Here is a 27,516-nt window from a genome sequence, read left to right as displayed (position 1 = left end):
TCTCTCTCCATTTCTAATCCTACTGAGTTTCCTTAAGTAATTAAAATATTTAACAGTTGGGACACATTCTTAGTATTCTCAATCACTAAAGATAACGAGAGTGATCTTCTCAGAGTCTGTTGTTGAGATGCAGTATATTATTTTGTTCTCCCAACAGTCCTGCAAGATGAGACCGTTGTGCCCATTTTAGAGATGAGGAAGCTAAGGCTCAGAAACGTGGAAGCACTTGACCAAAGAGGAACAGCTCCAAACTGCTCTTTCCCATAGTTCATGTCACACTTCCAAGTGTTTCATTCTGCAACAGGCTCCATTCCGTTTAACAGATTTTCTGTGCTTTTCAACCCCAACCGGAAAGGGAAAGCCAGACGGCTCACTGCCACACCGGTCTGAGCTACATGGAAGCTACCCGATGGGAGGGTTATAGGAAGAGAAGGCGAGGGTGTTCGTGCTGAAATCCCAGGTCCCAATCCCTGATGCCCAGCCCCAAACTGCAGAGGAATCTCTAATAGTGAGGCACCCGGCAGAGCTTTAAAAGGCTTGGCAGGAACTCTGAAATCAGACCCGGCCAGCATGTGTTCCTGAATATCAGAAGAGACACTATATTTACCCCGAAAGCCCTGCAGTGCACAGAGAGCTATAAATAGCCATTAGGGCCCCAGCAAGTGGCCTTAACACATGGCTTTCCTTCCAAAAATGCAGGCCCATTTTAATTAAATTTGTAATTAACCTTTGGGAGGGCAGGCCGGATTCCTTCTGCTTCTGGAGACACTGTGAGTAATTTTCTCTTCATTGGCCATTTGGGGATTAGCGTGCCAGCCAGGTGTTCTAGGAAGCAGCCCTCTGGGAGTCTGCACAGAGCCCGGCTCCCTGGACAGCGGGCTCCGGGCTCGGGGCATGGGCGCAGCCGGCAGCCTCAGGCCTCCCCCTGCCCCGTGTCCCGATCAGAGTCTCTTTGCAGAGCGGATTCCTTCTTCCCATTTTCCCCCAGCACAAGATGGGAGTCCCAGCTGTCCTCATGCTGCCCCTGGTGCTCTTGGGAATCAGCGGCCTCCTCTTCATCTACCAGGAGGTGTCCAACCTGTGGTCCAAGTCAGCCGTGCAGAACAAGGTGGTGGTCATCACCGATGCCATCTCAGGACTGGGCAAGGGTAAGCGACTTTGCCCCCTCTCGTGCCCACTCCTGCCCTGAAGGATGAGAGGCAACAGGGTGGCGTGTGGGTGAGCCCGCTGGGCAGGTCGGGGGTGGATCGAGGCTGTGTTCTCTCCCAGCATCTGTCACTAACCAGCAAGGGTCTTCTTTCTTGGAGGCTGCAGCTGTCTTGCCTGAGAAGTGAGGGGACTGGAGTACCTGGGGTTGCAAACTCACAGTCTAAGGGCCAGAATCGGTCTGCAGATTTGTTTTGCCTCCAGGGGGGTTTCTAGAAACTTCGAAATGCAAAGCCCTCAGCTGGGGCAGTGAACTGGTGATGAGGCCGAACTTGGGGGTGGGGTTGGAGTCTTGGCTCCCCCACTTACCAGCTGGTGATGCACTGCTCAGCCTTGGGTTTCTCATCTGAAAGCAAGGATACTAATACTTTCTGCCTCATAATGCTGTTGTGATGAGTAAACGAATTAATAGATGGAGAGCACTTAGAACAGCGCCTGGAACTAGAGTGGGCACCTCTCAAGTGTTAGCAACGGTGATAATTATGCAGAACGTGCAAACACCAGTGTGCCGCACACCCCACTAATCCCTAGTGTCTCACACTCGGCCTGATTCTCTCAACCACATCACCTCCTGGCCTTGAAGGCATTTACGTTTGCAACTCCTGAATTAGATGGTCTCAGAGGGCCCTTCTGCTGGCTGCATGTGTGACATAAGAGAGAGTAAATGCCCTTAGGTTTTTAAGATTCTCTCTCATCCCTGACAATGGTAGCGCAGCCCCATGTGTCACATAGTTTGGGTATCATTTTTGCTGTTGTTTTTGTTATTTTTAATCAAATGTCGAACCCACCAGCCAAACACTCATTAGGTCACTCAACCAGTATCTGTTAAGTCCTCTACATTCTGAAATGAGCACTGCCCCTTCCAAAGAGGCCCGCTGGTGGGCTGGGCACCCACTCCCATGGTGCTACCATTACGAGAACATTTGTAACCTCCCATCTGGGAATTCTCTCGGATTCTCCTTCCCCTGGGCACCCCAACAGCAGCCCATCTGCATGCTTCAAGAATGGGTTCCATTTCAGTGGGTGATCGACCTGGGCTCACCACATGAGATAAAAAAGAAACAGTAAGGCAGTAAAACTAGGTTCTTATGTGGCCCCTATGTGGGTCCCAGAAGCAGTTCCCAAGGAGGAGATCCAGAATCACTAGACTCAATACTCACGAGGGACAGGGCGACACAAATTCCATCTTCCACGGGGACAAACCAGGCACACACGTTTGCCAGTCAGACCAGACACAAGACAACAGGGAGTAGTGGGTGCCCTGGGGAAATGGAGCAAAGACACCCACCCAGAGACATGCAGAGTCAGTCCTTGGGGAAGACCGTTCTTCAAGCAGAACACGCCCACCTAGCATCGGGACAGCTGCCAACCCGAGATCCCTTCATCACCTTCATTCCCTGGCACCTCCATGGCTCCTCCCTTCTGGACGGTCCCTAAGGCGCTGGTTTCTGGGTCCCACGGCTCCTCACAGAAATACACTACCGTTAATGGCGTATCTGGGTATTTCTCAGTTGGTCCGGGGCACGGACTCTCTTGGTGACTGATCCATGGGTGTGTGAAAGGCATGTGCATTCTACCGCTCATGAATGAAGTGAGTTACGAATGTCGATTCGATCCTGTTGGTTGAGAAGGCTGCTCTGTAACTGTCCTGACTTTCTGTCTTACTAGACAGGGCTTCTATCTATTGCTGAGAGATGTATATTTGGTTTAGTAGGCTTGTTTATTTATTTTTAAAAGTCTCATTCTATTATAAGCAAACACTGTACAAATCAGGTGCCCAGGAAATGTATCTCAGGAGCACAATGGCGTTTTCAGAGGAATATGGTCTAGTCTCTGTCATGACTTGTGTCACTGCCCTTTGTCACTGTCTCTTACGGACTCACCCTAGAAAGAAATGCAAAGAGGAAAAACATAAAGTCCGAGTATTTAGAAGTAGCTTGAGAAGCTGGGCATGGGTGACCTTAAATAAACGCTTAGCCAGGACATGCTGCTGACCGCAGCAATTCTGGGTTCAAAGTGCTCCGTTTCTCAGGTCCAAGGCAAGAAAAAAGTGAGGGGCACCAAGCGGATGATGTAGGCTACACACAGCCCACAGTACATGCCCAGTCCCACAGAACCTGACTGAACTCAGCGGGTAGCTCTGGACAGCATCAAGGAACCCAGTTCCAAGCTGTCTCCTAGGGAAACCAGACAGATAGAGATCAGGACTTCTAACCCTCACCCCAAACCCACACAATTTGGCCAAGTCACGGATGGGGTCACCTTGGACCCACTGTGTCTGCAGCAAGAGTGACTCTCAAAATACTTAACCACTGTACTTGAACTGTTTCAGAGACCACAGACCCTGCCTATGTTTCATCACCTCTAAGATGCACGGTTTTTCCCCTTTAAACGTTTCTGAAATTGAGCTAATTGTCTCTCAGTCAACGGCATCTTACAATTGTCACGGGCCATCCTTGTGCATTTTAATATCTCTGAAATCAGAAAGCCTCTTGCAGGCGGGTGGCATCTTAGGTTTGAGGAACTATGGAAGTAAGGGCTCCATGTATTAATATGTTTGCTGAGTGAAAAAGAACAAGCCTGGCGTCCACGTGCTTGATACAAGATATAGGTTGTGCTGAGCTGATGAAGAATAAAATAAGAACACCTGGGTATTATACCTGATGCCTGGCCTTGCGGAAAGGACCCATTTGGGAGCGTGCCTTTGGGCTGCACCAAAGCAGTGATGCACCACTGGGCTCCGGCCTCCCGGGTCCACCTGGCAAAGGTGAGGTGTCAGCAGAGAAGGGGGGGAAGTGGGTGATGGTAGCAAACACCCATGGCTGCCTCTCCTAAGGAGGTCAAGGCCACGGGTTTAGTCTGGCTCCTGGCCACAGACCCTCACCCTGTCCCAGTGACCAGCCTGTAAGAGTGCCCATCATCAGGGACAGTAGAGCCCCAACCCGCTCCTTTGTCAGCAGCGGAACAAGGGACCCAACAGGAATGTCAGCGCTTGGGGTCCCTCCCGGCTTCACCACTCACCAGCGGCGGGGTGGTGGGTGCCTCCGCTCCGCTCACTGAACCACGCCCCTCTGGTTTGTGAAACACGACCTCCACGAATGCCCACACCCAGCGCAGCTGCTGCCGCCACTCAGAATTACAGCCCAAACGCGGGGAGGCTACGCGTTCCCCCCCAGGTGAAGTTTCTTTTAGCGAATTGTGTCATTATAGGAGCCACATATATTAAAGAGGATTTTTCAAGAAAAAAGAACCGAAAACACACCCAGAACCCCACCCACTCGGGAATTCTTCATCCCATTTCCTTCCAGCAACGTTATGATGCTGAGATGTATTACCATCAGGGGGCAAGCACACATGGGGGGGAGGGGTATAGGGAGACAGCCCACCCCGGGCTCTCATGCAGAAGGGAAAGTCTTCCTTTGCATCTTGATTTAAAAAGAAAAAAATCAGACAGTCTCGTAGCTTTTCTGATCACTATTAGATTATACCTAACCCTTTGGTCACGATAAATTCCCAAACATAGCTTTGATTCAGAAACTGCAGTGCCCAGTCCAATACATTGATAAACGTGTCCGTTTTCGTTGAAGTTCAAGTTTCCTTCTCCCTTCCCATACCTGCCCCCAGCTAGGGCGAGTTGCCGGCCAGTTTGCTGCTCTTTCTGACCCCTCTGCGGGTGGAGGGGCAGGAAGGAGAGGAGAGAAGGAAGACAGGAAAAATTCTCAGCTGACTGACACTCCTAGAAGCCGGCTTCGAGCTCCATGCCTGGCACACATTTAAAACCGAGTGGATTCTTTCTCTCATGGGCTCTATTGTGGGTCCTTCAGAGGCGCCCCCTGGGATATTCACCTGCACTTGCCGCGGGGCAGGTGCACTCCCCTTGCTCGGTTCCCGTGCCACCCCTGGTTTGGGGCAGTCTGTGCACGTACGCCCTGTGTTAGAGTCCCACTGCCCTTCTCAGAGGACTTCTTGGGCAGAATTCAAGAGCTCCCAGCCAGCTCATGATTCACCTCTGGTCCAAGTGGTTGTGGTGGATGGGAGGGTCCTTCAGTAAAGAGAGCAACCTCTGGGGCAGCCCCAGCTCTCCTCCCTCTGCTCTGGGATAGTTGGTGACGCCCATGAGATTCCCCAGGTGCAACTCAGACATCACTCCGGGCTCCCGGCTGCGGGGAACTCACAGTGTGTGTTCAAATGGTCACTCTCTTCTCTCTAGGATGGAGATAAGGGGCAAAAACTCACCTAACGGTGTTCTCTCCACAAACGCCCTCTTCCCAAGTCCCCTCTCTCCTCTGCCCTATCCGTTTGCATTCTATTAGGAGTAAAGGGTATTCATGAAACAGGGTTTCAGTAATTTTCTTTGAAAATCTGCATCTTGGACTGTCACTTTGGAATTTTATATCTGATCTTGGAAATCCCAATTTTAAACCTTGTTACATAATCATAGGTGCAATTTAACAACCAATAACACACAGGGTCAAGTGTTATGGCACAGTGTTAGACACACTGTTTGAATCTTTTTAAAAAAACTTACTATATTGTGAGATTTCCATGTTGGTAGACCCACTTCTGCAACATCAGTTTTAAAGCCTTTGAAATAACTGATATATAGATACACCATCATCTACCTAACCAACATCTCCAACTCTTTATTATTATGATATTGAGATAAATAATATTTTAACTATTTCATGCATTCTTAATTATCTCCTTAGAATAAATGCCCATAAATAAAATAACTGAGCCATGCTTACTTTTAAGGATTCTTTTAATTTTTCTTCCAAAAGACTGTAGCAATTTACACTACAACCAGCAGTGAATATGTGATTATTACCAATTTTGTTTTGATTGTCATCTTTTAATTTGCATTTCTTTATTATTGGCATTGAACTTCTATCTTCTGTGTATTAGCTCTTTGTGTTTTTATGAATTGCTTACACATCTCACTAGCCAATTTCCTTATTAGGGACTTTATTGATTTACAAGAGTTCTTTGTGGATTAAATAAATTAACCCCTTTTCCACCATATTTATTATAAATAGGTTTCCTCAATTTATCTCCCTCTTAATTTTTATTTATGTTTTCTTCTGTAAGGAAGGATTTTTTTTTTTAAGGATAAAAACCTGTAAATAATTTGTATTATTTCTTCCTTCAGTGCTGTGCTTAAAAGATCTTTCCCCAAAGCAATATATCTCTATTTTCTTCTAGGTCTTTTATGGTTCTATTTTTACGTTTAGTTATTTAATACATTTGGTATATTGTACTTAGATTTTTTCCCTCTCAAATAGTTATCCAGTGGGCCAAAAACCTCTTTTAAATAATATGTTCTTTTCCCGCTGATTCAACGTGCTAACTTTACCATATGCTAAATTCTTATGAATACTCGGCTCTATTTTCTTTATATAAATTTATTTATTTTTTTACTTTTGGCTGCGTTGGGTCTTCATTGATGCGCGCCGGCTTCCTCTAGTTGTGGCGAGCGGGGGCTACTCTTCATTGCGGCGCGCGGGCTTCTCATCGTGGTGGCTTCTCTTGTTGCAGAGCACAGGCTCTAGGCGCGTGGGCTTCAGTAGTTGTGGCTCGCAGGTTCTAGAGCGCAGGCTCAGTAGTTGTGGCGCATGGGCTTAGTTGCTCTGCGGCATGTGGGATCTTCCCGGACCAGGGCTCGAACCCGCGTCCCCTGCATTGGCAGGCGGATTCTTAACCACTGCGCCACCAGGGAAGCCCTTGTAATATATTTTAGTAACTGATATTCCACTCCCATTATTGTTTATCAAAATGTTCTTTGGTTTCTTGCATATTTATTATTCCAAGTAAAGTGTGTAACTTATTCCAAATAAAGTTTAGGATCTTTCTGTCACTTTCCAAGACATGCTGGGATCTTGATTTGCATCAAATTCACTTGGAGATGGACTGACATCTGTAGTGAATTTTGACAGCCAGAATCATCAGGGACAGCCCTTTTCTCAATAAAACACCTACATTTAGAGAAATCTTCCATTCTCTATGATCCTAACAATTCAAGGTGACATTGTTCACACAGTTATTTCTTTTTTAGAAATTTTATTTATTTATTTATTTATGGCTGCATTGGGTCTTTGTTGCTGCGCACAGGCTTTTCTCTAGTTGCAGCGAGCGGGGGCTACTCTTCGTTGTGGTGCGCGGGCTTCTCATTGTGGTGGGTTCTCTTGCAGCAGAGCACGGGCTCTAGGTGCGCGGGCTTCAGTAGTTGTGGCATGAAGGCTCAGTAGTTGTGGCTCGCGGGCTGCAGAGTGCAGGTTCAGTAGTTGTGGCGCACGGGCTTAATTGCTCCGCGGCATGTGGGATCTTCCCAGACTAGGACTCGAACCTGTGTCCCCTGCATTGGCAGGCAAATTCTTAACCACTACGCCACCAGGGAAGCCCCACACAGTTATTTCTTGATTCAAGTTTCCGTCTGTCAGCAGAACTGACCACAGCTTTCCCCGACCACATCTGTTTCTAGACCTCACTGAGACCTCCCCTCCCTAGAGCCTCCTCCTTTCCTTCTCCATCAGCCCCCTCCTGCCTTCACTTCTGCTCTCATCTGGCTTAGACTGAATGGTCCAGCACATCAATTGCTACCTCTCCAATACCACAATTCCCCTGCCCACAATGCCCACTTCTCAAACCCTTGCCAACTGTCCTGTCCAGCTGGCCCCCTTCTCTACACCTGCTCCAGCTGTTGAGAGACTTGCAGGAGAAAATCACACAAACATAAGATCATTTAGAGCCATGGCACACAGGATTTCCAGCCCCTAGTGGGCACCCAGTACTGCCCAACTACCCTCCGGCATCCCCAGGCAGCCCGGGTCACCAGCGCTTGGTGTAAAAATGGGACAGTAATAGCTACTCCCCTGTAGTAGGTGTTGTTGGTGCCCCTCCTAGATTCCTGTACCTGGCCAGTTCCTCCATCCCCAGGTCCTATGAGTGTTGGTGGCCATGGCTCATAGACTTGCCCTCTGCCAGTAGACACCCTTTGTACCCACCCCCGGAGGGAGGCAGCCCACCATCAGTGACTGGTTGACACACGTGTACAAAAGACAGTCCCCTTGCATCCAGGTGGGACAGTCTTGCAGCTGGGTTTACAGTCCAGAGCCTTCCTTGGGTCCAGCCAAAGCTAGACTCTATCCTTCCCCTTACCCTACCCCATGCCCTTACTCCCTGACAGATTTTCTCTGAAGAACACTCTCCCTGAATTAATCCTGGCCGCCTGAATCTGTCTTAGATTCTGCTTTTAGGGAACCCAACCTAAGAAACTACTGCATGGGATGACTGTGAATTAAATGAGCTAATCTATGTGAATCCCTTTCAATAGCTACCCAAGCAAGTAAACTGTCAAAATCTGTTAGCTTTTATTGTTCTTAAATATCACTGTTATTGCCACATAAGAATAATTGTATCTACCAACTACTTCCCAGTTAAGAACATTGGATGAGGGACTTCCCTGGCAGGCCAGTGGTTAAGACTCCACACTTCCACTGTAGGGAGCACAGGTTCAATCCCTGGTTGGGGAACTAAGATCTTGCATGCCGTGCGGTATGGCCAAAAAAAAAACAGAACACTGGGACATCGGGTGAGTCAGAAATTCATCCAGAGTAAAACTTACTAGACAGCAGGCAGGTTTCCTTTCTTAATAAAAAGAACCCTGGCTGGAGTATCGACCCACAGAGAAAATGTGGAGGAAACTAGTGACATTTGGTCTGAAAATACATGGCAGCTGTCTCCAATACCTTCAGATTGAGATATATTTAGAGCTGTGCTTCTGGGGGTCTCGTTTGATGGAGTCATCTTTCTGTCCAGTTTAAGAAAGGATGTCCTAATAATCAGAACTACCCAATGGAGGAGGGGTTATTTCACACCCCTGTGAGATGCCCTTCACAGGAGGCAACCGTGCTGAGGCTGGAAACAAGAAGAAATTCCAGAGGAAGTTGAATGCAATGAGCTCTAAAGGAACTCATGGCTCTAAGGCTTTTGAATTCTTTGAATCCTTGAATTTGTAAGAAGGAGGGGCTCCCCATCAGTGGTTTCACCCACAGTGCGTCCTGTCCTCCTTCCTTCTTCCCCTCAGAGTGTGCTCGGGTGTTCCATACCAGCGGGGCCAGGCTGGTGCTGTGCGGAAAGAACTGGGAGAGGCTTCAGAGTCTACACGATGCCCTGATCAGTGTGGCTGACCCCAGCAAGGTAAGGCCTTCTGGCAGCCGGCATGGGCAACCCCTGGACACCCTTAGCCGTCGTTGCTTGTTACAGGGCAGCTCTTTCGATGAAATTTGGGTGAAATTTTGCTTTGGAGAAATGTAATTTTTTAATGTATTTTTTAAAATTTAATTTTATTTATTTTTGCCTGCGTTGGGTCTTCGTTGCTGCACACGGGCTTTCTCTAGTTGCGGCGAGCGGGGGCTACTCTTCATTGCCGTGCACGAGCTTCTCATTGCGGTGGTTTCTCTTGTTGCGGAGCCGGGCTCTAGGCGTGCAGGCTTCAGTAGTTGTGGCACGTGGGCTCTAGAGCGCAGGCTCAGTAGTTGTGGCGCAGGGGCTTAGTTGCTCCGAGGCATGTGGGATCTTCCTGGATCGGGGATTGAACCCATGTCCCCTGCATTGGCAGGCGGATTCTTAACCACCGCGCCACCAGGGAAGTCCTGGGGAAACATAATCTTGACACAGGTAAGTCTGCCAACTTGGGGGTTGGCTCATTTTGACCCCTCATCGTACCTCTAGCCTCTGAGCCTCCCCCCCCCCGCCCATTCTATTTAAGTCAGACTCAAAGAGGATCCAGAAAATATGGTAGGTCACAGATATGGGCTCTGTTTATAAACACTCATGGCTGATTTTTTAAATAATACTTCAAATAATATTTCCTTCAAAGAGGGAGTTCCCTGGCAGTCCAGTGGTTAGGACTTGGCGCTTTCACTGCCATGGCCCAGGTTCAATCCCTGGTCAGGGAACTAAGATCCCGCCAGCCAAAAAAGAAAACAATTTTTTCCTTCAAAGAAATCAGGGATGTGAAGTCCCCTTCCATGAAGTTACACAGGAGGTGAACACATTTCAATGCAGCTGGGGTTTTCAAAGCATTTCTGGAGCATTGTTTAAGAAATTGCTTTCAGGGGCTTCCCTGGTGGCGCAGTGCTTAAGAATCCACCTGCCGATGCAGGGAACATGGGTTCGAGCCCTGGTCCGGGAAGATCCCACATGCCGCGGAGCAACAAAGCCCGTGTGCCACAACTACTGAGCCCGCGTGCCACAACTACTGAAGCCCGCACGCCTAGAGCCAGTGCTCCGCAACAAGAGAAGCCAAGGCAATGAGAAGCCCGCACACTACAACGAAGAGTAGCCCCCGCTCGCCGCAACTAGAGAAAGCCTGTGTGCAGCAACGAAGACCCAACGCAGCCAAAAATAAATAAATAAATGAATTTATTTGGAAAAAAGAAAAAGACATTGCCTTCAGAGAGTTCTCTTCAGGATTTTTTTTTTTTTTTTATCTTTTCCCTTGATGTTGAATTTGATTTTGGAAATAGCCAAAAATCATTCAGAACTAACTCTGGTATTTGAGGAGATGGAGCGACCAGGGTAACACAATGTACTCCAAGGTATGTTTCTTGGGATCTTATTAGGTGTTGGTTATTAAGTAGTAAAAATGAGGTTCTGAAGTCAATTGTGTGGCAAATACTGAGTTAGGCCAAGCTTGTCTGACTAATTTCTTTACTGCAGGACTTTTCAGGGCCTTTGCTATGCAAATGTGCATTGTGTTATCTCCAAGAAGAACATATGATAGTCTGCATTTCCTAAGCAAATTTGACCAGGGAACCTTTTTTTAAGGCCGTATCTCAGGGCTAGTGTTTGTCAAATACCGGGATTGCATTCACCATATGGTAACATCAATTTTTCCATCTGTATCCCTTCTAACCCATGAGAATCTTGACGATATCAAATGTTTAGGGCTGAACACAAATGCCTGGCACATAGATGGTGTTCCAAAAAAATTGTGCTGACTGTATGATTTTGGCCAAATATTAAACGTGGCTACAAAGCACTGGGCAGATTCTCTTGTGGCTTGGAAGCCAGTTTGAAAGGTATTTCCAAAAAGGAGCTCAGAAGTGTTATAAGAAATGACATCACCAGCAAAATCAATGCATGACCTCCACTTGGATTTCTCAGGTCTGGCCCCTTGACCAGAAGTTCAGACTTATGACTGCATGTTTGCATGTTGGGAATGGTGTTGTTGCTCTGGTCCCCAAGGATGCATTTTCTCCATCAATTTACTTCCTCCCAGAGTCATCTCTGCTTCTTCCTCATCATTTGTTTGCAGTCATTCCATGAGTTCTGAGTTTCAAGATGGGTGGCTCTCAGATTGAAGGGTCCCAAGGTCTGTGGGGATGTACCCACATGTGTCTTGACTCTCTCATTGGTCCAGCAGACATTCACCCCAAAGCTGGTCCTCTTGGATCTCTCAGACATCAGCTGTGTCCAGGATGTGGCCAAAGAGGTCCTGGATTGCTATGGCTGCGTGGACATCCTCATCAACAACGCCAGCATGAAGGTGAAGGGGCCTGCCCATAAGATTTCTCTGGAACTCGACAAAAAGATCATGGATGCCAATTACTTTGGACCCATCACACTGACCAAAGGTCTCGTGAGTTTGACCTTCCCACTGGCTGCTAGAGAGGGCTCTGTTATATTTCCAGACAGTCACCCAATTCTGGATGGAGCCTCCAGCCCCTCTTTCAGAAAAATCCCTGCTTATTTGGTGAAAGCTTTCAGCATCTGACTGTAAATGTTGATGAAAGAAAAGGGATTGTGAAAGTCTCTGACTGGTATATTCCAACCTTCCTCTCCATTAAGCTCCCTCCCCAAGCCCTGCCCTTTTCTCCTCCTTTCTTACTCATATCCATGGCTCCCCTCCAATCCCATCCCACATCTCTGGACCATTGTCTTCATCCCCTGCAGATCTTTTTTTTTTTTTTTTTTTTTGCGGTACGCGGGCCTCTCACTGTTGTGGCCTCTCCCGTTGCGGAGCACAGGCTCCGGAGGCGCAGGCTCAGCGGCCATGGCTCACGGGCCCAGCCGCCCCGCGGCATGTGGGATCTTCCCGGACCGGGGCACGAACCCGTGTCCCCTGCATAGGCAGGCGGACTCCCAACCACTGCGCCACCAGGGAAGCCCCCCCTGCAGATCTTTTACTATATCGACCTTGTGGTTGATCTGCTCCTAATCATGACAGTTGGTCCAAGGTTGAAAAGGAGTTTATCTGCAAGAGACCCAGAATACTGTCAATCCCTTTGCAGAAACAGGAAGGCAGGAGGATGTCTCCCTTTTAAAGGTAAAATGGTGGTTCCTGTGTGGAGATTTCTAAGGGTCAAGTTCAAATGCAGATCTGAAGCTGAGGTTAGGGGTGTTGCTAGAGATGACATGGAATAGATCTAAGAGTTGAAGCCCTCCTCCCACCCCAAATAAAGTTTATCCAAGCAGAAGCACAAAAGGGAGAACACAAGCAGGGAGAACGTCTACATGTAGGGAGTAGTGTGTTTGGCAAAGGCTGAGAAAGCATGATCTTAGAGCTGCCTTCTCCACGGCCAGAGTCTCCATGATGATGGGATTCTGAGAGCTGTGACAGCTGAAGGGAAAGAAGTACTGGGAGCAGAAAGATGACTCCCCAGAGCTTCTAAGATGATGCCCCAGAGGTTACAGTTTCCTCCAGCCCAGTCGCTGTGGACACACCAAGCAGGCCAGCCAAGGTGTGTCCTTCACTCAACCTCTGAGAGCTCAGGGTCCCTGGCACCACGGTGAGGAATGCAAACTTAAGTCTTCTGATATTTTCTGCCATCTCCCTATTCAATCTATGCTATTACTACTCCATATCTTTTTCTAAATTTCCTCATTTATAAGTTAATTCAATTCAGGAGAAAATCTTTACCATAAATTAAAAACCCCTTTCCCTCTCCATCAATACAAGAAAACCTGAAATCAGAACAAAGCAGTAAGTTCTCCCAAGACAAAGGGCTGAGGTCTTTCCTCTCTTTTTTTAAAAAAGATTAGCACATGCAAGAGTAGTATTAAAGACCCATTGGAACCAACTTTCCTACTGGAAGCGATAGGACAGTTGAAAAGGGATTACCCTTCTCACTATTGAAATCAGTGTCACTCCATGCACAGGGATGGGTCATTTCAAATCACCCAGGGACTCCCCTGGGGGTCCAGTGGTTAGGACTCTGCACTTCCACTGCAGGGGGCCTGGGTTCGATCTCTGGTCAGGGAACTAAGATCCTGCATGCCACATGCAGCGAGGCCAAAATAAAATAAAATAAAATAAAATAACCCAGCAATTCCCCAGTCGAGCCCAGCCCACTCTTAGGAAACACTGGATGAGTGGTAACCAGGGTCCATTCCATCTGTGTCCCACTGTAATCTAACTGTCAGGGAGGTAGGGGAGCCCCCCGTGATGAAGGGAAGGGCTCTGCCTGATGCTGTCTGACTCAGTCTCAGATTTGTAACCGTGATTCTTTGTCCTGTGCTTTCCAGCGCTGCTCCCCAACATGATTTCCCGGAGGACCGGACAAATCGTGTTAGTGAATAACATTCAAGGGAAGCTTGGAATCCCATTCCGTACAGCCTGTAAGTTGCTAAGACAAACATGTTTCGTCCTATGTTATGTGTCTTTTTTTTTTTTTTTTTTTGCGGTACACGGGCCTCTCACTGTTGTGGCCTCTCCCGTTGCGGAGCACGGGCTCCGGACGTGCAGGCTCAGCGGCCATGGCTCACGGGCCCAGCCGCTCCGCGGCATGTGGGATCTTCCCGGACCAGGGCATGAACCCGTGTCCCCTGCATCGGCAGGCAGACTCTCAACCACTGCGCCACCAGGGAAGCCCTGTTATGTATCTTATAAGACAAGAGATGTGTGTCTAGGACTAGGCATGGGGTTACGTTGGGGAAGAGGGTCCAGAGATGAAAGCATCTGTTGGCTTTTCTTTCATCCCTTCAGCTCCTATTTTTGACCATCTACAGCACACAGGTGACTATGGGAGATAAAGATAAGCCCTCCCCTCAGCCCCCAGAAGCTCACGTCTGACAGGCGGTCAGGACACGTCCTGGCTGGACACGATCAATGCCAGATCAAGGTCACGCTCCTGACATGGGTGCACAGCCCCAGCTCAGATGCCCCCTTCTCTGTAAAGATGCCCCTGGAGAGACAGGAACGATTACAACTGGGAAAGAAAGGAGGGGTGCACATCCCTAAAGGGGAGAGGGATGGAGAGGTTCTGAGGAAGGAGGAAGGAGAAAAGGAAAGGGACACAATTCCAGGGGAGGCGCGAGAGAGAATTCCAAAGGTGAGACTCCTCTAAAAAGTCCAAGGAGGAGAAGGACTTCTCGGTGTATGTTCCTGGGGCCCAACTGGGAAAATTCTGCAGACATTCCCACCTCCCGTGAGGTAGGATGTGGGAGGGTGGGGGAACGTGTCTCATACGTTTCCTTATGGCCCAAAGTACCATGCACGAAGCCGGAGCTGGGTAAGTAAGTGTCTGGGGGGTAGAAAGGTGAGAGGGAGAGAGGAAGGAAGAAAGGGTGGGTGGGGTGGCCTGATGTAGTCTTCTGGGGCCACCACAACAAAATACCCCAGGGACTTCCCTGGCGACACCATGGTTAAGACTCCCCGCTCCCAATGCAGGGGGCCTGGGTTCAATCCCTGGTCAGGGAACTAGATCCCACATGCATGACACAACTAAGGGTTCACAGGCCACAACTAAGGAGTCGGCGAGCCGCAACTAAGGAGCCCACCTGCCACAACTAAGACCTGGTGCAACCAAATAAATAAATAAATATTAAAAGAAAAAAAAAAAGACCAGGTGGCTTAAACGACAGAAATGTGTTTTCTCACAGCTCTGCAGGCTGGAAGTCCAAGATCAAAGTGTGGGCAGACTTGATGTTTCCCGAGGCCTCTCTCCATGGCTTGCTGATGGCCTGCTCCCCAGGTCCTCTCATGGTCTTTGTGTGTGGGCACCCCTGCCGTCTCCTGCTCTTCTTATAAGGACACCAGTCCGACTGGATTAGGGCACCACCCTAACAGCCTCATTTTAACTTAATTACCTTTTAAAGGCCCTTATCTCAAAGTACAGCCACAATGTGAGATGCTGGGGTTAGGACTTCAACGTATGAATTTGGGGGTGGGATACAATTCAGCCCATCACATTCCCCTGATAGTGTTTTACTTTCCTTTTCTCGTTTGCATTAGTTAGGCTAAGCTGACGGTGCTGTAAAGACCTTTACTCCTCCTCCGTATAACTGTCTAAATGGGATGGCCCAGCTCAGCGGGCATCACTGTTCCTCACGCGGTCACTCGGGGGCGCAGAGTCATGCCAAGTCACAGCTTTGCCATCATTTTCCACGTGGTCAAAGCTAGTTCCCACCCCACGTGGGTTCCTGCTGGCAAGAAGAGGGCGTCGTGCCCATACAGCGCTGCTCACATCCTGTTGTAGAGAAGCCAGTCACAGGCTTACCCCCTCACTGCATGGGATGCTGGGAATTGTAGTCCGCCTGTGGGCCCAGGATGGGGCGAATAGAGCTGGGTCCGCACAGGGCAGTCTTTGCCACGTACCTCATTCCGTCTCTGCCCCAGCCCATCTAGAACCTCACCACTATTCCTCCTACTCACAAACATACATGTCATTTTCAGCAGGTGGATTACTTTCCAGTTGCTCGCTGCCTTCATTCATTCAACAAACAGCAATCGAATGCCTAGAACCAGGTGCTGGGGACACAGCAGTGACATGATACAATGTGGTGTGGGCAACACAAGTGGCCCTTTGGCCTCCAACTAACAGGGATAAATTTATTTATTTATTTTTGGTTGCGTTGGGTCTGCGTTGCTGCCCATGGGCTTTCTCTAGTTGCGGAGAGCGGGGGCTACTCCTGGTTGTGATGCATGGGCTTCTCACTGCGCGGGCTTCAGTAGTTGTGGCTCGCGGGCTCTAGAGCACAGGCTCAGTAGTTGTGGCGCACGGGCTTAGGTGCTCCGAGGCACGTGGGATCTTCCCGGACCAGGGCTCGAACCCGTGTCCCCTGAATTGGCAGGCGGATTCTTAACCACTGCGCCACCAGGGAAGTCCTAGCTCCTGCATTCTTAACCCTGATGGCCTCAGGACCTTGGAGAAATCACTATCTCAGGGAATCAGCCTTCCCGGCTGAAATGTTTTATATACATTTTCTCACTTGGATAGGGTGATATTATCCCCGCTTTATTTATTTATTTAGCCCATTTTATCGATTTTTAATTTTACTGAAGTATAGTTGATTTACAACGTTGTGTTAGTTTCTGCTGTACCGAAAAGTGACTCAGTTACACATATACATCCTCCTTTTCATATTCTTTTCCATTATGGTTTATCACAGGATATTGAATAGAGTTCCCTGTGTATTATGCCCATTTCAAAGATAAGAAAACTGAGCCTCTTTAGGTAAAAATGAGTCACTTGCCCAAAGCCACACAGCGGGCAAGTGGCTAAGTTGGATTCCGTCTCATCTCTGCATCTGTCCACTGCTTCACAAGGGCTCTCTGTTCTCATCTATGAAGTGAGGGGCAGGTGACTTGAGGCCTCTCCCAACGGAGCTTGCAGGGATGTGTGTCCCCAAGGCCCCTCCTGGGAAGCACAGCGGGACCCACGCCCACCCCCGGATGGTTTCTCTTCCAGACGCCGCCGCCAAGCACGCAGCGCTCGGCTTCTTCGACTGCCTGCGGGCCGAGGTGGAGGAATACGACGTCATCGTCAGCACCGTGAGCCCCTCTTTCATCCGCTCCTACCGCGTTCATCCAGGCCAAGGAAACTGGGAGGACTCCATCTGGAAATGTGAGCTTTCAGAGTGCAGCCAGAGGGACAGGGGCCGCGGAGGGCTCTGGAGGAGGGGGGGGTCCAGGGGGGTGTTCCTGAAGCATGAGACTGGGCACGGTGAGGCCCCTGCACCCAGCTAACAGTGGGGAGGGACCCCAAAACTTAGGTCCTGAGGCACCAGGTAGATGGAATCCTAGCCTGCAATCAGCAGACCGAAGCCAGGTTGGGCTCCGTCAGTCACAGGCTCTGTGACCTTGGCCACTGGGACTGCCCGCCTCTGGGCCTCAGTTTCCCATGTGGAATAGCCAGGATTTGGTCTTCGAGAACTTCCTGTTCCCCTTGCTCTAGAAGGCAGCACAGAGAAACTCAGAGTCTGGCCCTAACTGCCTGCATGTGAAGTTCACCTCAGTCACATATTAAGCAACTCCCTTCATCTCTCTGCCTCTGTTTCCCCTTTGGAAAATGAGGGCTAATGGTAATACCTAACTTGTAGACTCATAGGGAAGACTGAAAGTTCCAGCTCATAGAGGGGCTGGAACAGCAACCAGCACAACCTGAGCGGTCTGTAAATGCACCTATGATCAGTATTCTAGAATGCTCTACACAGAGCAGCTACCCCCCTGCCCGAGGCTCTATCTACATTAGGGAATCAAGATGAATCAAGACGTGGGCAAGGGCTTCCCTGGTGGCGCAGTGGGTGAGAGTCCGCCTGCCGATGCAGGGGACACGGGTTCGTGCCCCGGTCCGGGAAGATCCCACGTGCCGTGGAGCGGCTGGGCCCGTGAGCCATGGCCGCTAAGCCTGCGCGTCCGGAGCCTGTGCTCTGCAACGGGAGAGGCCACAACAGTGAGAGGCCCGTGTACCGCAAAAAAAAAAAAAAAAAAAAAAAAGACGTGGGCAAGAGGTTCCAGGAGGCTCTGGACAAACACAGCTTCGCAACAACTGTAAACAACAGCCCCTTCACACATCCGGCAGCTTCCTATCTTCTAAGCTCTTCCTCATCCCCTCCGACGGCTCATAACCATCCTGGGATGTTAACGGGGCAGGAGACTGCGCCTGCGTTACAGATGTGGAAGCTGAGGCGCAGCGGGTAAAGTGCCTCCCCAGGGCGCACGGCTAGCAGACGGCAGAGTTGGTCCCGAGACTGGGACTCCAGAAGTGCACACCCGTCCCCACCCCGGGGGGGTAGGGGGCGGGGGGGCGGGGCTCTGACCACACCCCTCCCCCCGAGGCTATAAGCCCTGCCCCTCCTGGGGCTTTTCAGTCTTTTTCAGGAGACTGACCTACGGTGTGCACCCCGTGGACGTGGCGGAGGAGGTGATGCGCACGGTGAGACGCAAGAAGCAAGAGGTCTTCCTGGCCAACCCCATCCCCAAGGCCGCCGTGTACCTCCGCACCTTCTTCCCTGAGGTTTTTTTTGCCGTGGTGGCCTGTGGGGTGAAGGAGAAACTCAACGTCCCAGAGGAGGGTTAACTGCAGGGGGCCAAAAGGGTCACCCCGCGGGGAATAAAGGCTTCAGGGGCAGTTGCGGGATCCTCCATTCTCTCAGCACTTGGGGCCCCAAACAATTCCCCAACCTGCCCACCACCTGTGGGAGACGTGCAGCACCCCAGTGAGGATGGCCTGGCGTTCAGTCCAGTCGCCCTGGGCCCCTGGGTGTCTCCCACGTGACTTTCCCAGGACACACTTCCAGAAGCTTCTCGACCCTATAGAGTGACAGCCCGGCAGAAAAACAGGAACCATAACGGGTCCAACTCCCAAATACTCGCACTCCCACTGTGGCCATCAGCCTGCCGAGGACCTCAGAAAACCACCTCCATTTTACACAAGGGTGACCTGCCCACTCTGCCCCCAGCCACAAAAGCTGAACTTGGCAATTCCTTAGGGCAGCGCTGTGAAACTGAACTTTCTGGAATGATGGAAATAGTCTATCATCTGCAGTGTCCAATATGGCAACCAACTAGCCACGTATGGCTGTTGAATACCTATAATGTGGCCTGTGCAACAGAATTTTCAATTTTATTTAATTTGAATTAATTTCACTTTAAATAGCTGCATGGGGCCAGCGGTTCCCAGGTTGGCAACACAGAAGAGCTGTAATCCTCGGTCCTGGCAGCATATCAGAATCAGCCCTTTTCCTGGATTTAACTGGTCCAAAGAGGAGCCCAGGCACAGCTGCTTAAGGTGCAACAAATCTTGAGAACTTCTGCCCCGGGGCATCCAGCGCATTCAAGCCTCTTCTTACATTCTCAAAGCAAAATTCATTTAAACCTGCCATCCTTATTGTTGGTGGGTGTTTCTCTTAGTGTTTCTTAAACAGAACAGTTAATGATTCGTGAAATCTTGGAAAGTGTAGGGTACATTGTTTGCACTAATAATTGTACCTACTGATTCAAACTTTTCTAATATTTACAGATGAAAGAGGGCTCAAATTTCCTCCCTGAACCCAAGCCACTTACGAAATTAACACACACGGTACATGTCTGCATATATATATATATCTCCCTGAATTTAAAAAGCAAAATGTCCAGGATCACGTGATCACCAGGGAACCCAGGCTACCTCAGGATAAGGCTGCTGGTCGGGGTGTGTCACCAGAATTTAGGAGGGACAGCTGAGGCAGGGCAGGCCTAGGGTCAGCAAGATGACCTTCTATGTTATTACTGCTGTCGGGTGTTGGGATGCTAGAGGTGCCTAGGCCAGAATGATGGAGGGTCGGTAGGGGCTGGGAGGTGGGGGACGGACAACGGCATTGGGAAAACGACTGAAAGGTGATAGGTGGCCAGAGACAGAGACGGCAGCTTTGGGGCAAGAAGGGCCGCGCGTAGCCAGTCCTGGGGTCGCACCAGGGCTGGGCTCCAGGTCTAGCTTCGCCACGCCCCAGCCCCGGGCCTGGGGTCCTGACCTGCTCTCTTTGGGGCTCTGCCTCCTCTCAGGTTGGAGCGGGGCTGAGGGGACCATTCTTTGGTGGTGGGAGGAGGGGTGGATGGGCAGAGAGGGGCCGCCTCTGGGAAGCATCCACAGGGGCACCAAGCCAAACGCTGGGAAAGCAAAGACTGGAAGACTCCACGGTGGGGGAAGACCTCAGACCCCTGGGATTTCCCAAAAAAAGCCACGTTGAATGATGGCTCAGGAAGAAGGACCTTCGTGTCAGTGGGTCTGCTCCGCTGTCCCTGCAGCCAAACAGGGTCAGAGACCTGCAGGTGGACGCAGCCACAGCAGGACTGAGTGGCTGGCCCCCCAAGCTCCCTTAAGTTGAATTTCCTGTCCGTGGACTTTGGTCTCCCTTTGGATACCCCCTATTGCCTTTAGGATGTCCCTGTGTCCACATAGGCCCGCTTCCCTCTCAGGATGGGGCATCTCACCAGCCTAGCAAATGAGAAAACCTACAACCCTTAGACTGAAACATATGGAAAATTTTATTTAAGTTGCGGGCGGGTGGGAGGGGGAAGCATCATGCAATAAGAGGAATGGCCACCAGGTGTCACTGTGGCTCCAAACCTATTTTATAGCTTCCTCCTCGGAACAGAAATCCAGCACAGCACAGCAGTAACAAGCCCACAGAATTGCATGCAATTCATCATCTCCAACGAGCATTCCCCTCCAAGATCCCATCTGGTCTTCACATCAACCCTGAGTCACTGGAACAGCCGACAAATCCATTTCACGATGAGAAAAATGAGGGTGGTCATGCTCTGTGGGATACTCTTGGCAGAACGAGGGCAGCCTGAAGGCGGTTGGTTAGCCCCTTGGGACACAGAAGGACTGGACCTCAGAGGCCAGTGACCGTCCCAGACCACAGAGTGAACCAAACACTGATTCACCCAAGTAACTAGAAAGTCCTGTTTCAGGTATAGTTAGATCTAGGCGTCCAAAGGATGCCACCAGGATTCAGGGTTTTTGTTTGTTTTGTTTGTTCTTTGTTTTGTTTTGCCATTTCTCAACAACATATTCTACTGGGTGGGCTTCATTCTCAACAGGCTCTCCCCATCCTCACGGCAAGATGGACACCAATACCTCCAGGCTCACATCCTATAGACTGAGAAGCCAGATAGAAAAAGATTCCTCTTTCCGCCTAGTTCCAACACCCCCCTCGTCATGTAGCCATCTTGAAACCACCACGTGTGTCTGATTGCTCAAGCCTGGGCCACGTGCCCATTCCAGGGCTGGAGAGGTGGGGCAGCTCTGTCTGATGGACAGAGTGGGGAGGGAGTGATTTCCCAAGAGAAAATCAAGATGCTCTTACAACGGGCTTCCCCGGTGGCACAGTGGTTGAGAATCCGCCTGCCAATGCAGGGGACACGGGTTCAATCCCTAGTCTGGGAAGATCCCACATGCCGCGGAGCAACTAAGCTCGTGTGCCACAACTACTGAGCCTGTGCTCTAGAGCCCGTGAGCCACAACTACTGAGCCCGCGTGCCGCAACTACTAAAGCCTGTGTGCCTAGAGCCCGTGCTCCACAATGAGAGAAGCCACTGCAATGAGAAGCCCGCACACCACAACGAAGAGTAGCCCCCACTCGCCGCAACTAGAGAAAAGCCCGCATGCAGCAATGAAGACCCAACACAGCCAAAAATAAATAAATAATTTTTTAAAAAAAATTTAAAAAAAGATGCTCTTACAAGAAGGGAGAACACACTTACGGGCAAAACAAGCCTTTCTTTGTAAACACTTATCTCTGGAGAAGACAAGGGAACTTCTGAGCATTTACCACCTACCTGCTACCTTACGAGGAACTTTAACACGTCACCTTACGCAATGCTACCAGCAAGCCTCCAAGACCGATATTAATGGTTCCATTTCTACTGGTGAAGAAAACAGGCTCAGAAAGCTGGGTAGGTAATTAAGCCCAAATCACAGAGCTGGTCAATGGCAGAGCTGGGACGTGGGTGGAGATGGCTGGAGCCCTTGCAGCTGAAGATGACCAATAACCTATCAGTCCCTTTCGTCTTAGAACTGGGTGAGGTTTCCAAATGTAGGGTCAGATCACCCCCACCTTCCTGGTGTACCCTGGTCAACAGTGGTATTGGGGGAACTCTGGGTTGCAAAGTCAGTCAAGGAGTTTCCATTACAAAGGCTGAGGTACAGTGGGGAAGTTTGGTCTGGATTTGGTGGTGCTCTGTTGCCCAAAAGGAAAATGTCCAAGTATATAAACAGTAGAGGAATCTGGAGGATTTAGCAGATGCTTTTGGTGCCCTGTGACCCATCTCCCCACCCCCGTCCCCAGTGTCAGCGGTAGCTATGACGGAAGGCTCCCACACCTGCCAACAGCAATCCAGCTCACCTCTCCACTTCTCTGCCCTGGGGGGCTTTCTCTAAGGCCTGAGGGTCCCTTCAACCCTTGTAGGTGCAGCCTTGAATTGCACAAGAGTTAATGTCCCTGGGGGGGCATTGTTCACCCAGCAGGGGACAGGAGTTGGTGGGCAACGACTCAACCTCTCACACTTCGGAGGACAAATCGGAAGTACCTTAGAAGAAGTGTTTTGCACACACAGCAGGTGCCATCGAAACGTTCGTTAGCTGCAACATGTTATCTTTTGCAGTAAGAGATGTAATCAAGTCACGGGAGCTTGGTTAACTCACCATCCCCGTGTCTGTTCACGACAGGTGGTGTCCTGCTGACGGGATCTGGAAAGCAGGATGGGGCTAGCATATACCTCTGTTTGTTCCCAGAACTGTAATTCTGTAACTTGTATAGATTACGATCTCCTCTCCTCTAGATGTTCGATCTCCTCTGGCCCTTGGAGCTTCTGACACGGCCAGTATGACTTCCCAGCCCAAGATTCTGGACTTGTAAACCCCTCCTTCCGCTAGTGGAAGAGAGTGGAGTGGAGGATAAAGCAAAGTAGTCCCAGACCTGGAGGACACGCTGGGAGTCAGGAGGGAGTTATCACCACCAGACCAGGGTCCAGACCTCAGGAGCAGGGAAAGGTCCAGGCAGGGTACCTGGGCTTCCAGAGGAGGATGGGAGACCATTTCTGCCACGCTGAGCTAACTCAATCGCTGACCATGCTTGTATCTGACTCAATGGCTTTCAACCTGCCTCAAACTCCAATTTACACATGTCCAAGAGCAGCTCTGTAGTTTGAGAAAAGCATCTAAGTATTTCTGCCATGCTGCCTCCTGAAACATCCCTTGACCAGATGGCCACAGCGTACACTCAGATGCACGGTCAAGGTTGGAACCATGCCCCCAATCTGGGCAGAAATCTAACCCAATCTTTTCCCATGCTGTGTTCTCCCAGCCTTCCCTACCAGGTCCCTGTAGACGGGGAAGCAACCTCAGGGAAAGCGTTACCAAGGAACTTCAGGCATCCTTGTTGAAGACGTGGGATGGCAGATACAACTACCAGCGTCTATGTGTAATTGCCTCTTTCTACTCCAAATTCATAGCCTAGGGCAAATGCTCCAATCTGTGGTGTATTACAGAGAAAGCTGCTAACAGTTGGGACCTGCTCATGATATCCAAGGGTATTCGAAAGGGAGAAGCCTGGGGATGCACATCGGAGTCACAACCCAATGCCTTAGGGGACAAAGAAAGTGAGGCTGGGCTTAGGAAGAGCATGGGAGTGAAAGATGACAAATGAGTGTCAACAGAGGAAAAAGAACCAGATACAGCAGGAGGACTCCTAGACTCCCATCCCCCAAGAGGGCACGGACAGCTACGTCTTCCCCAGCAGCAGTTAAGACTTGAAGAAAGCACGGACTTCTTTTGAAATGCAAGCACGTGGGTCTACTGATACACACATTGCCCTCTGGGGTCAGGTGGCAGGCCCCCCTGCTTTCTCCTTCTGTCATCTCGGTTCCTTCTATCTTGGAACTGTTGCTCAAAATTACGTAGCCTTTTTCATGGGGAATAAAAAAGAACCTCATTCTTCCTCAAGAAAAGAACAGTAGCAGAGACACACCAATGAGTCATGCCGTGTATACGAGGAAAAACTTAATTTTTGGAGTCGGGTGTCTTAAACAAATGGTTCCTATCAGAAAGGAAGTATTTCTAGAAAATGGACTGTTGAACTAGACTCACCAGTAACCTCACCTGTCACGCCCCAGGACTGGGATCAGCCTTAGCAGCTGTTTGGTAAGAAGTGAGGGGATATTTGTTAGAAGAGCTACTGAAAAGTGTGCAAAGCTCTAGGCAACAGGGGACAGTCAACCTGAGACAGGCTGGGACCCGGGACCCTCTACTGCAGTGCTTGCACCTGGACAAACGTCTCCTCTAGCAACAGAATACAAAGAAACTATAAGAGACTAAAAATACCTGCACGCAGGCGCAGTTGGGGCAAATTATGAACAAGAAGATACAAAAAGGCCAAAACGCGACTGCCACTTCGGAGGGGCGGGGAGGAAAAGCAGGGTCCTGCATGTGATCCCTGCACACGGCATCACCAAGCGGGTGGGCAGACCACCTGAGCCGTCGCTCCGGTCCAACCCCCCCTCACCCCATTTAAGGGACCAGCTCACCCCACCTCAGGGAGCGAGCAAGGGCACCTGTTGCTTGTTTTCACTCCCTCCTGCTGCTGCACGAGCCCCAATAAAGCCTTGCCTGAACTCCTCCTCTGGCCTCTCATCAACTTCTATTGATTAAGGAGTCCAAGGACCCTAGTCGGTAACAAAGGGATGGTCCGTTGAGACGGGCTCAGACTCTCTAGTCCTTGAAAGTACATGCCCTCCAGAGAGAGACCTGGGGAGACTTCTATCTCCTTAGAGAACAGCAAATCATTTTAATGAAAAGTACTTAAAATTTTCAGAGACAACTCAATCGATGGCTTTCTGATATCAACAGCAACGAGGTTAGATGACAAACAAGGACCTACCGTATATACCGGGAACTACACTCAGTATTTTGTAGTAACCTATAAGGGGAAAGAATCTAAAAAAGGATATACCTATCTATCCATCTATCTATCATCTATCTATCTGTATAACTGAATCATTGTGCTGTACACCTGAAACTAACATGACATTGTAAATCAACTATACTCCAATGTTAAAAAATGGTTAAATGGTTAAAAAAAAAAAAAAAGCAATGAGCTAAGTTTATGCAGCAGAAACAAAACAAGATCATTTGTCCAACTTGAATAATTCAGACAGTCATTTGCATGTTCCACAGATGAGCTTTTATTAAAATTGTACATAGATCCCATAGTTAATTTTTTTTAAAAAAGAACTTCCTTTTTTCCCAGTATCAAAATAGTTATCTTTTTTAAATACCTTGAAAAACTTTTAATACAATTATTTTGTTATATATTAAATACTTTCCTAAAATCGGAATCATTTCTCTCCCACCTCATTATCCTAGAATCCTGCTTTAGTGTCACTATCCCTTTTTTTTTTTTTTTTTTTGGCATCCTTAATGCTTTATCCCCCAGAAGCGTCAAGAGGAAAAGAAGATGTTCCTGTTAAGTCCGCTATTTCCCAAAAAAAAAGTTTAAATAGGAGAAACCAATAACAATATTTGATTTGATACTGAAGATTCTTATTAACGAGGCTTCCTCACAGAGTTATGCTCTATGTTTTGCCCACATCCAATCACTCCTTAGTAAAAGTACTCAGGCCCTGAAATTTAAACAAAACAGCAGTTCTTGCCTCGAAATGGTTATGCTGACCCACTAAAGCCCTCTTGTGGCCTGGTGGCATAAAGGCAGCCAACAAGGTATTTTTGGAATGAGGTGTTGGAAATCTAGATGCGGAGACCAAAACATTTTTATTTTCAGGGGTCACAAGACAACTGTCTTCCCCAAATCCCATTCTCAACACAGGCTGCCCACAGGTGCAGCTCAGTGCAGAGTCAACGAGGATGCCAGCTCCACACGTCACTGGAACACACACCGTCAGAAGCTGGACTCGGGCAACGTTTTCTTCCGACCTAAGGAGAGCGTGTGGTACTTCACCTTTGGCAAGGTGCCGAAAGAAGTCTGCTCCCCGGGGACACTCCTCTGTGATGTGCCAAGGGCAGTGGCCCTCGGGAGCCTGCCGGCCTTGCGAGGGAGGCGCAGAGAGCTGGGCGCTGACCGGACGTCCCTCTCCAGGGGGCTGGCGGGGCCCCTGGCCAGGCTCTCTCGAATCCTGAGGGATGGAGACGAGCCCCGGGCCCGCTCATTCACAGCTGGGCTCTGCCTGCCACTCACCGCCTCTGCCCTGTCACTCTTCCTGCTCTCCCTCTTCCAAAACACAGACCTCAGAAAGGGGAGGGTTCCCTGTGGGAATCTGTCTGTTGCGGGGTCCCTTCTCTCCACATTAGCCCTCATCTTGCCAAAGGTATTTGGGCAACTGTCTGCACTGTTTCTAGATAACGTCGCAGCGCTGGGAGCCTTCTTGGGGGAGGGTGTTTGGCCACTGCTCCCCGCCAGGCCACTTCCCTTACAGCTTGTGGTCCTTTGGCCCTCCGGCCGGGCTCGTTTCCCGCCGTCTGTTGAGGACATCACTGTGAGGGGCAGGTCACATTGTCTGGGCAGCCTGATATCCTGACTTGCGTTTTCCTTGAGGTTGCTTGCTGCATTCGGGCCATCTGAGTTGCCAGGGACCGTGCAGCGGCCGGGGTGGCCCGAGGGGCAGGGCGCTTCGGCCAGCACTCTGTCGCCGGCTCGCCCACTATCTTCACCCTTAGCGGAGAGGGTGGCGTCTGACTTCTCATCCCCACCAGCAGTGCCCGTCAGCAGCGGCACGATGGACTGGCTCGTGGACCGAGGTCTCCGTCTGGACTCCAAGTACTCTACCAGCTCGACGGAGGCACCCAGGGGTTTCTCCCTGGAGCCAAAAGACCACCGGAGGGGCATGGTCTTGAAGGTCCCCTGCTTGGCTCGGGAAGGGGTGGGCACCTTCATGCTGATGCTGCGGCCTTGGACACCCCGTGCCAAAGGCCTGGACTCCAAGCCTCCTGAAAGAGACACCAAGAGCATCAGTGCCCTAGTATCCCTCCGGCCGCAGTTAAGAGTAGCTGCAAGGCCAGTCTGTCTAACAAGCACTGACCATGCACCTCTGAGGGATCAGGCACTGTCCTGGGTGCTGGAGACACAGCAGTGAACAAGACGTTATGGTTCCTGCCCTCGGGAGCAACACTGTTTGTACCCACTGTTCCACGGAACCCATTTATATATGTGAAGTCACAGGGCAAGCCAGTGCCAACGAAGGTAGCTGCATGCCAGGCAGTGCAGACTCCCGAGAATACTCAGTCTCTGAGGCAGCTAGCCTAAGATTTAACACCATTTTCATTCATCTTTATATATGGCCGTGAAACAGAACGCTCAGCAAAAGTCCCTGCTTTTTCAGGTCAAATTAGGTGCTTGTACTTATCCAGTGCACAAGTCTCAGATATTCTACCTTGGGCTCAAAATAAGAAAAAGAAAAGAAGAGAAAAAGAAAAGTATTGTGTGTTTAATTCTCTCAGAACTGCCAGCTATACCTCCATTGTGTGTTTTGCAACATCTGTATATAGTTAGAAAGATGTTTTTGATATATATTGCTAAGGGCGAAATAGA

The 27,516-nt window shown here is 49.7% G+C and overlaps 2 protein-coding genes across 4 annotated transcripts in view; one reads left to right on the top strand and one right to left on the bottom strand.

The window, feature by feature from the left end:
* Positions 1-699: 699 nt before the first annotated feature.
* DHRS7C (dehydrogenase/reductase 7C) lies at positions 700-18,509 on the top strand. Its single transcript, XM_030862334.2, has 7 exons — positions 700-770; positions 989-1,148; positions 9,290-9,402; positions 11,630-11,843; positions 13,735-13,827; positions 16,899-17,054; positions 18,301-18,509. The coding sequence occupies exons 2-7, from the start codon at positions 995-997 to the stop codon at positions 18,507-18,509; spliced, it is 939 nt and encodes a 312-aa protein (XP_030718194.1). The 5' UTR covers positions 700-770; positions 989-994.
* A 6,647-nt stretch (positions 18,510-25,156) lies between these two features.
* The window catches only part of USP43 (ubiquitin specific peptidase 43), a 62,412-nt gene continuing 60,052 nt past the window's right edge, over positions 25,157-27,516 (bottom strand). For all 3 annotated transcript variants that reach the window (XM_030861418.3, XM_060290874.2, XM_030861419.3), the window contains one exon: positions 25,157-26,915. In XM_030861418.3, the coding sequence (XP_030717278.2) occupies positions 25,870-26,915 (1,046 nt within the window). In that variant the 3' untranslated portion in view covers positions 25,157-25,869. The remainder of the gene's footprint in view (positions 26,916-27,516) is intronic.

Source organism: Globicephala melas, chromosome 20 (assembly GCF_963455315.2).
Source record: "Globicephala melas chromosome 20, mGloMel1.2, whole genome shotgun sequence".
NCBI classification, from domain to species: Eukaryota; Metazoa; Chordata; class Mammalia; order Artiodactyla; family Delphinidae; genus Globicephala; species Globicephala melas.
Note: the sequence above shows the minus strand (reverse complement) of the source record. Positions and strands in the feature narration are given on the sequence as shown.

Coding starts and splice junctions, on each gene's coding strand:
- DHRS7C (XM_030862334.2), top strand. CDS start 995: ATGGGAGTCCCAGCTGTCCTCATGCTGCCCCTGGTGCTCTTGGGAATC. Junction 1,149..9,289: donor CATCTCAGGACTGGGCAAGG/GTAAGCGACTTT, acceptor TCTTCCCCTCAG/AGTGTGCTCGGGTGTTCCAT. Junction 11,844..13,734: donor ACCCATCACACTGACCAAAG/GTCTCGTGAGTT, acceptor TGTGCTTTCCAG/CGCTGCTCCCCAACATGATT.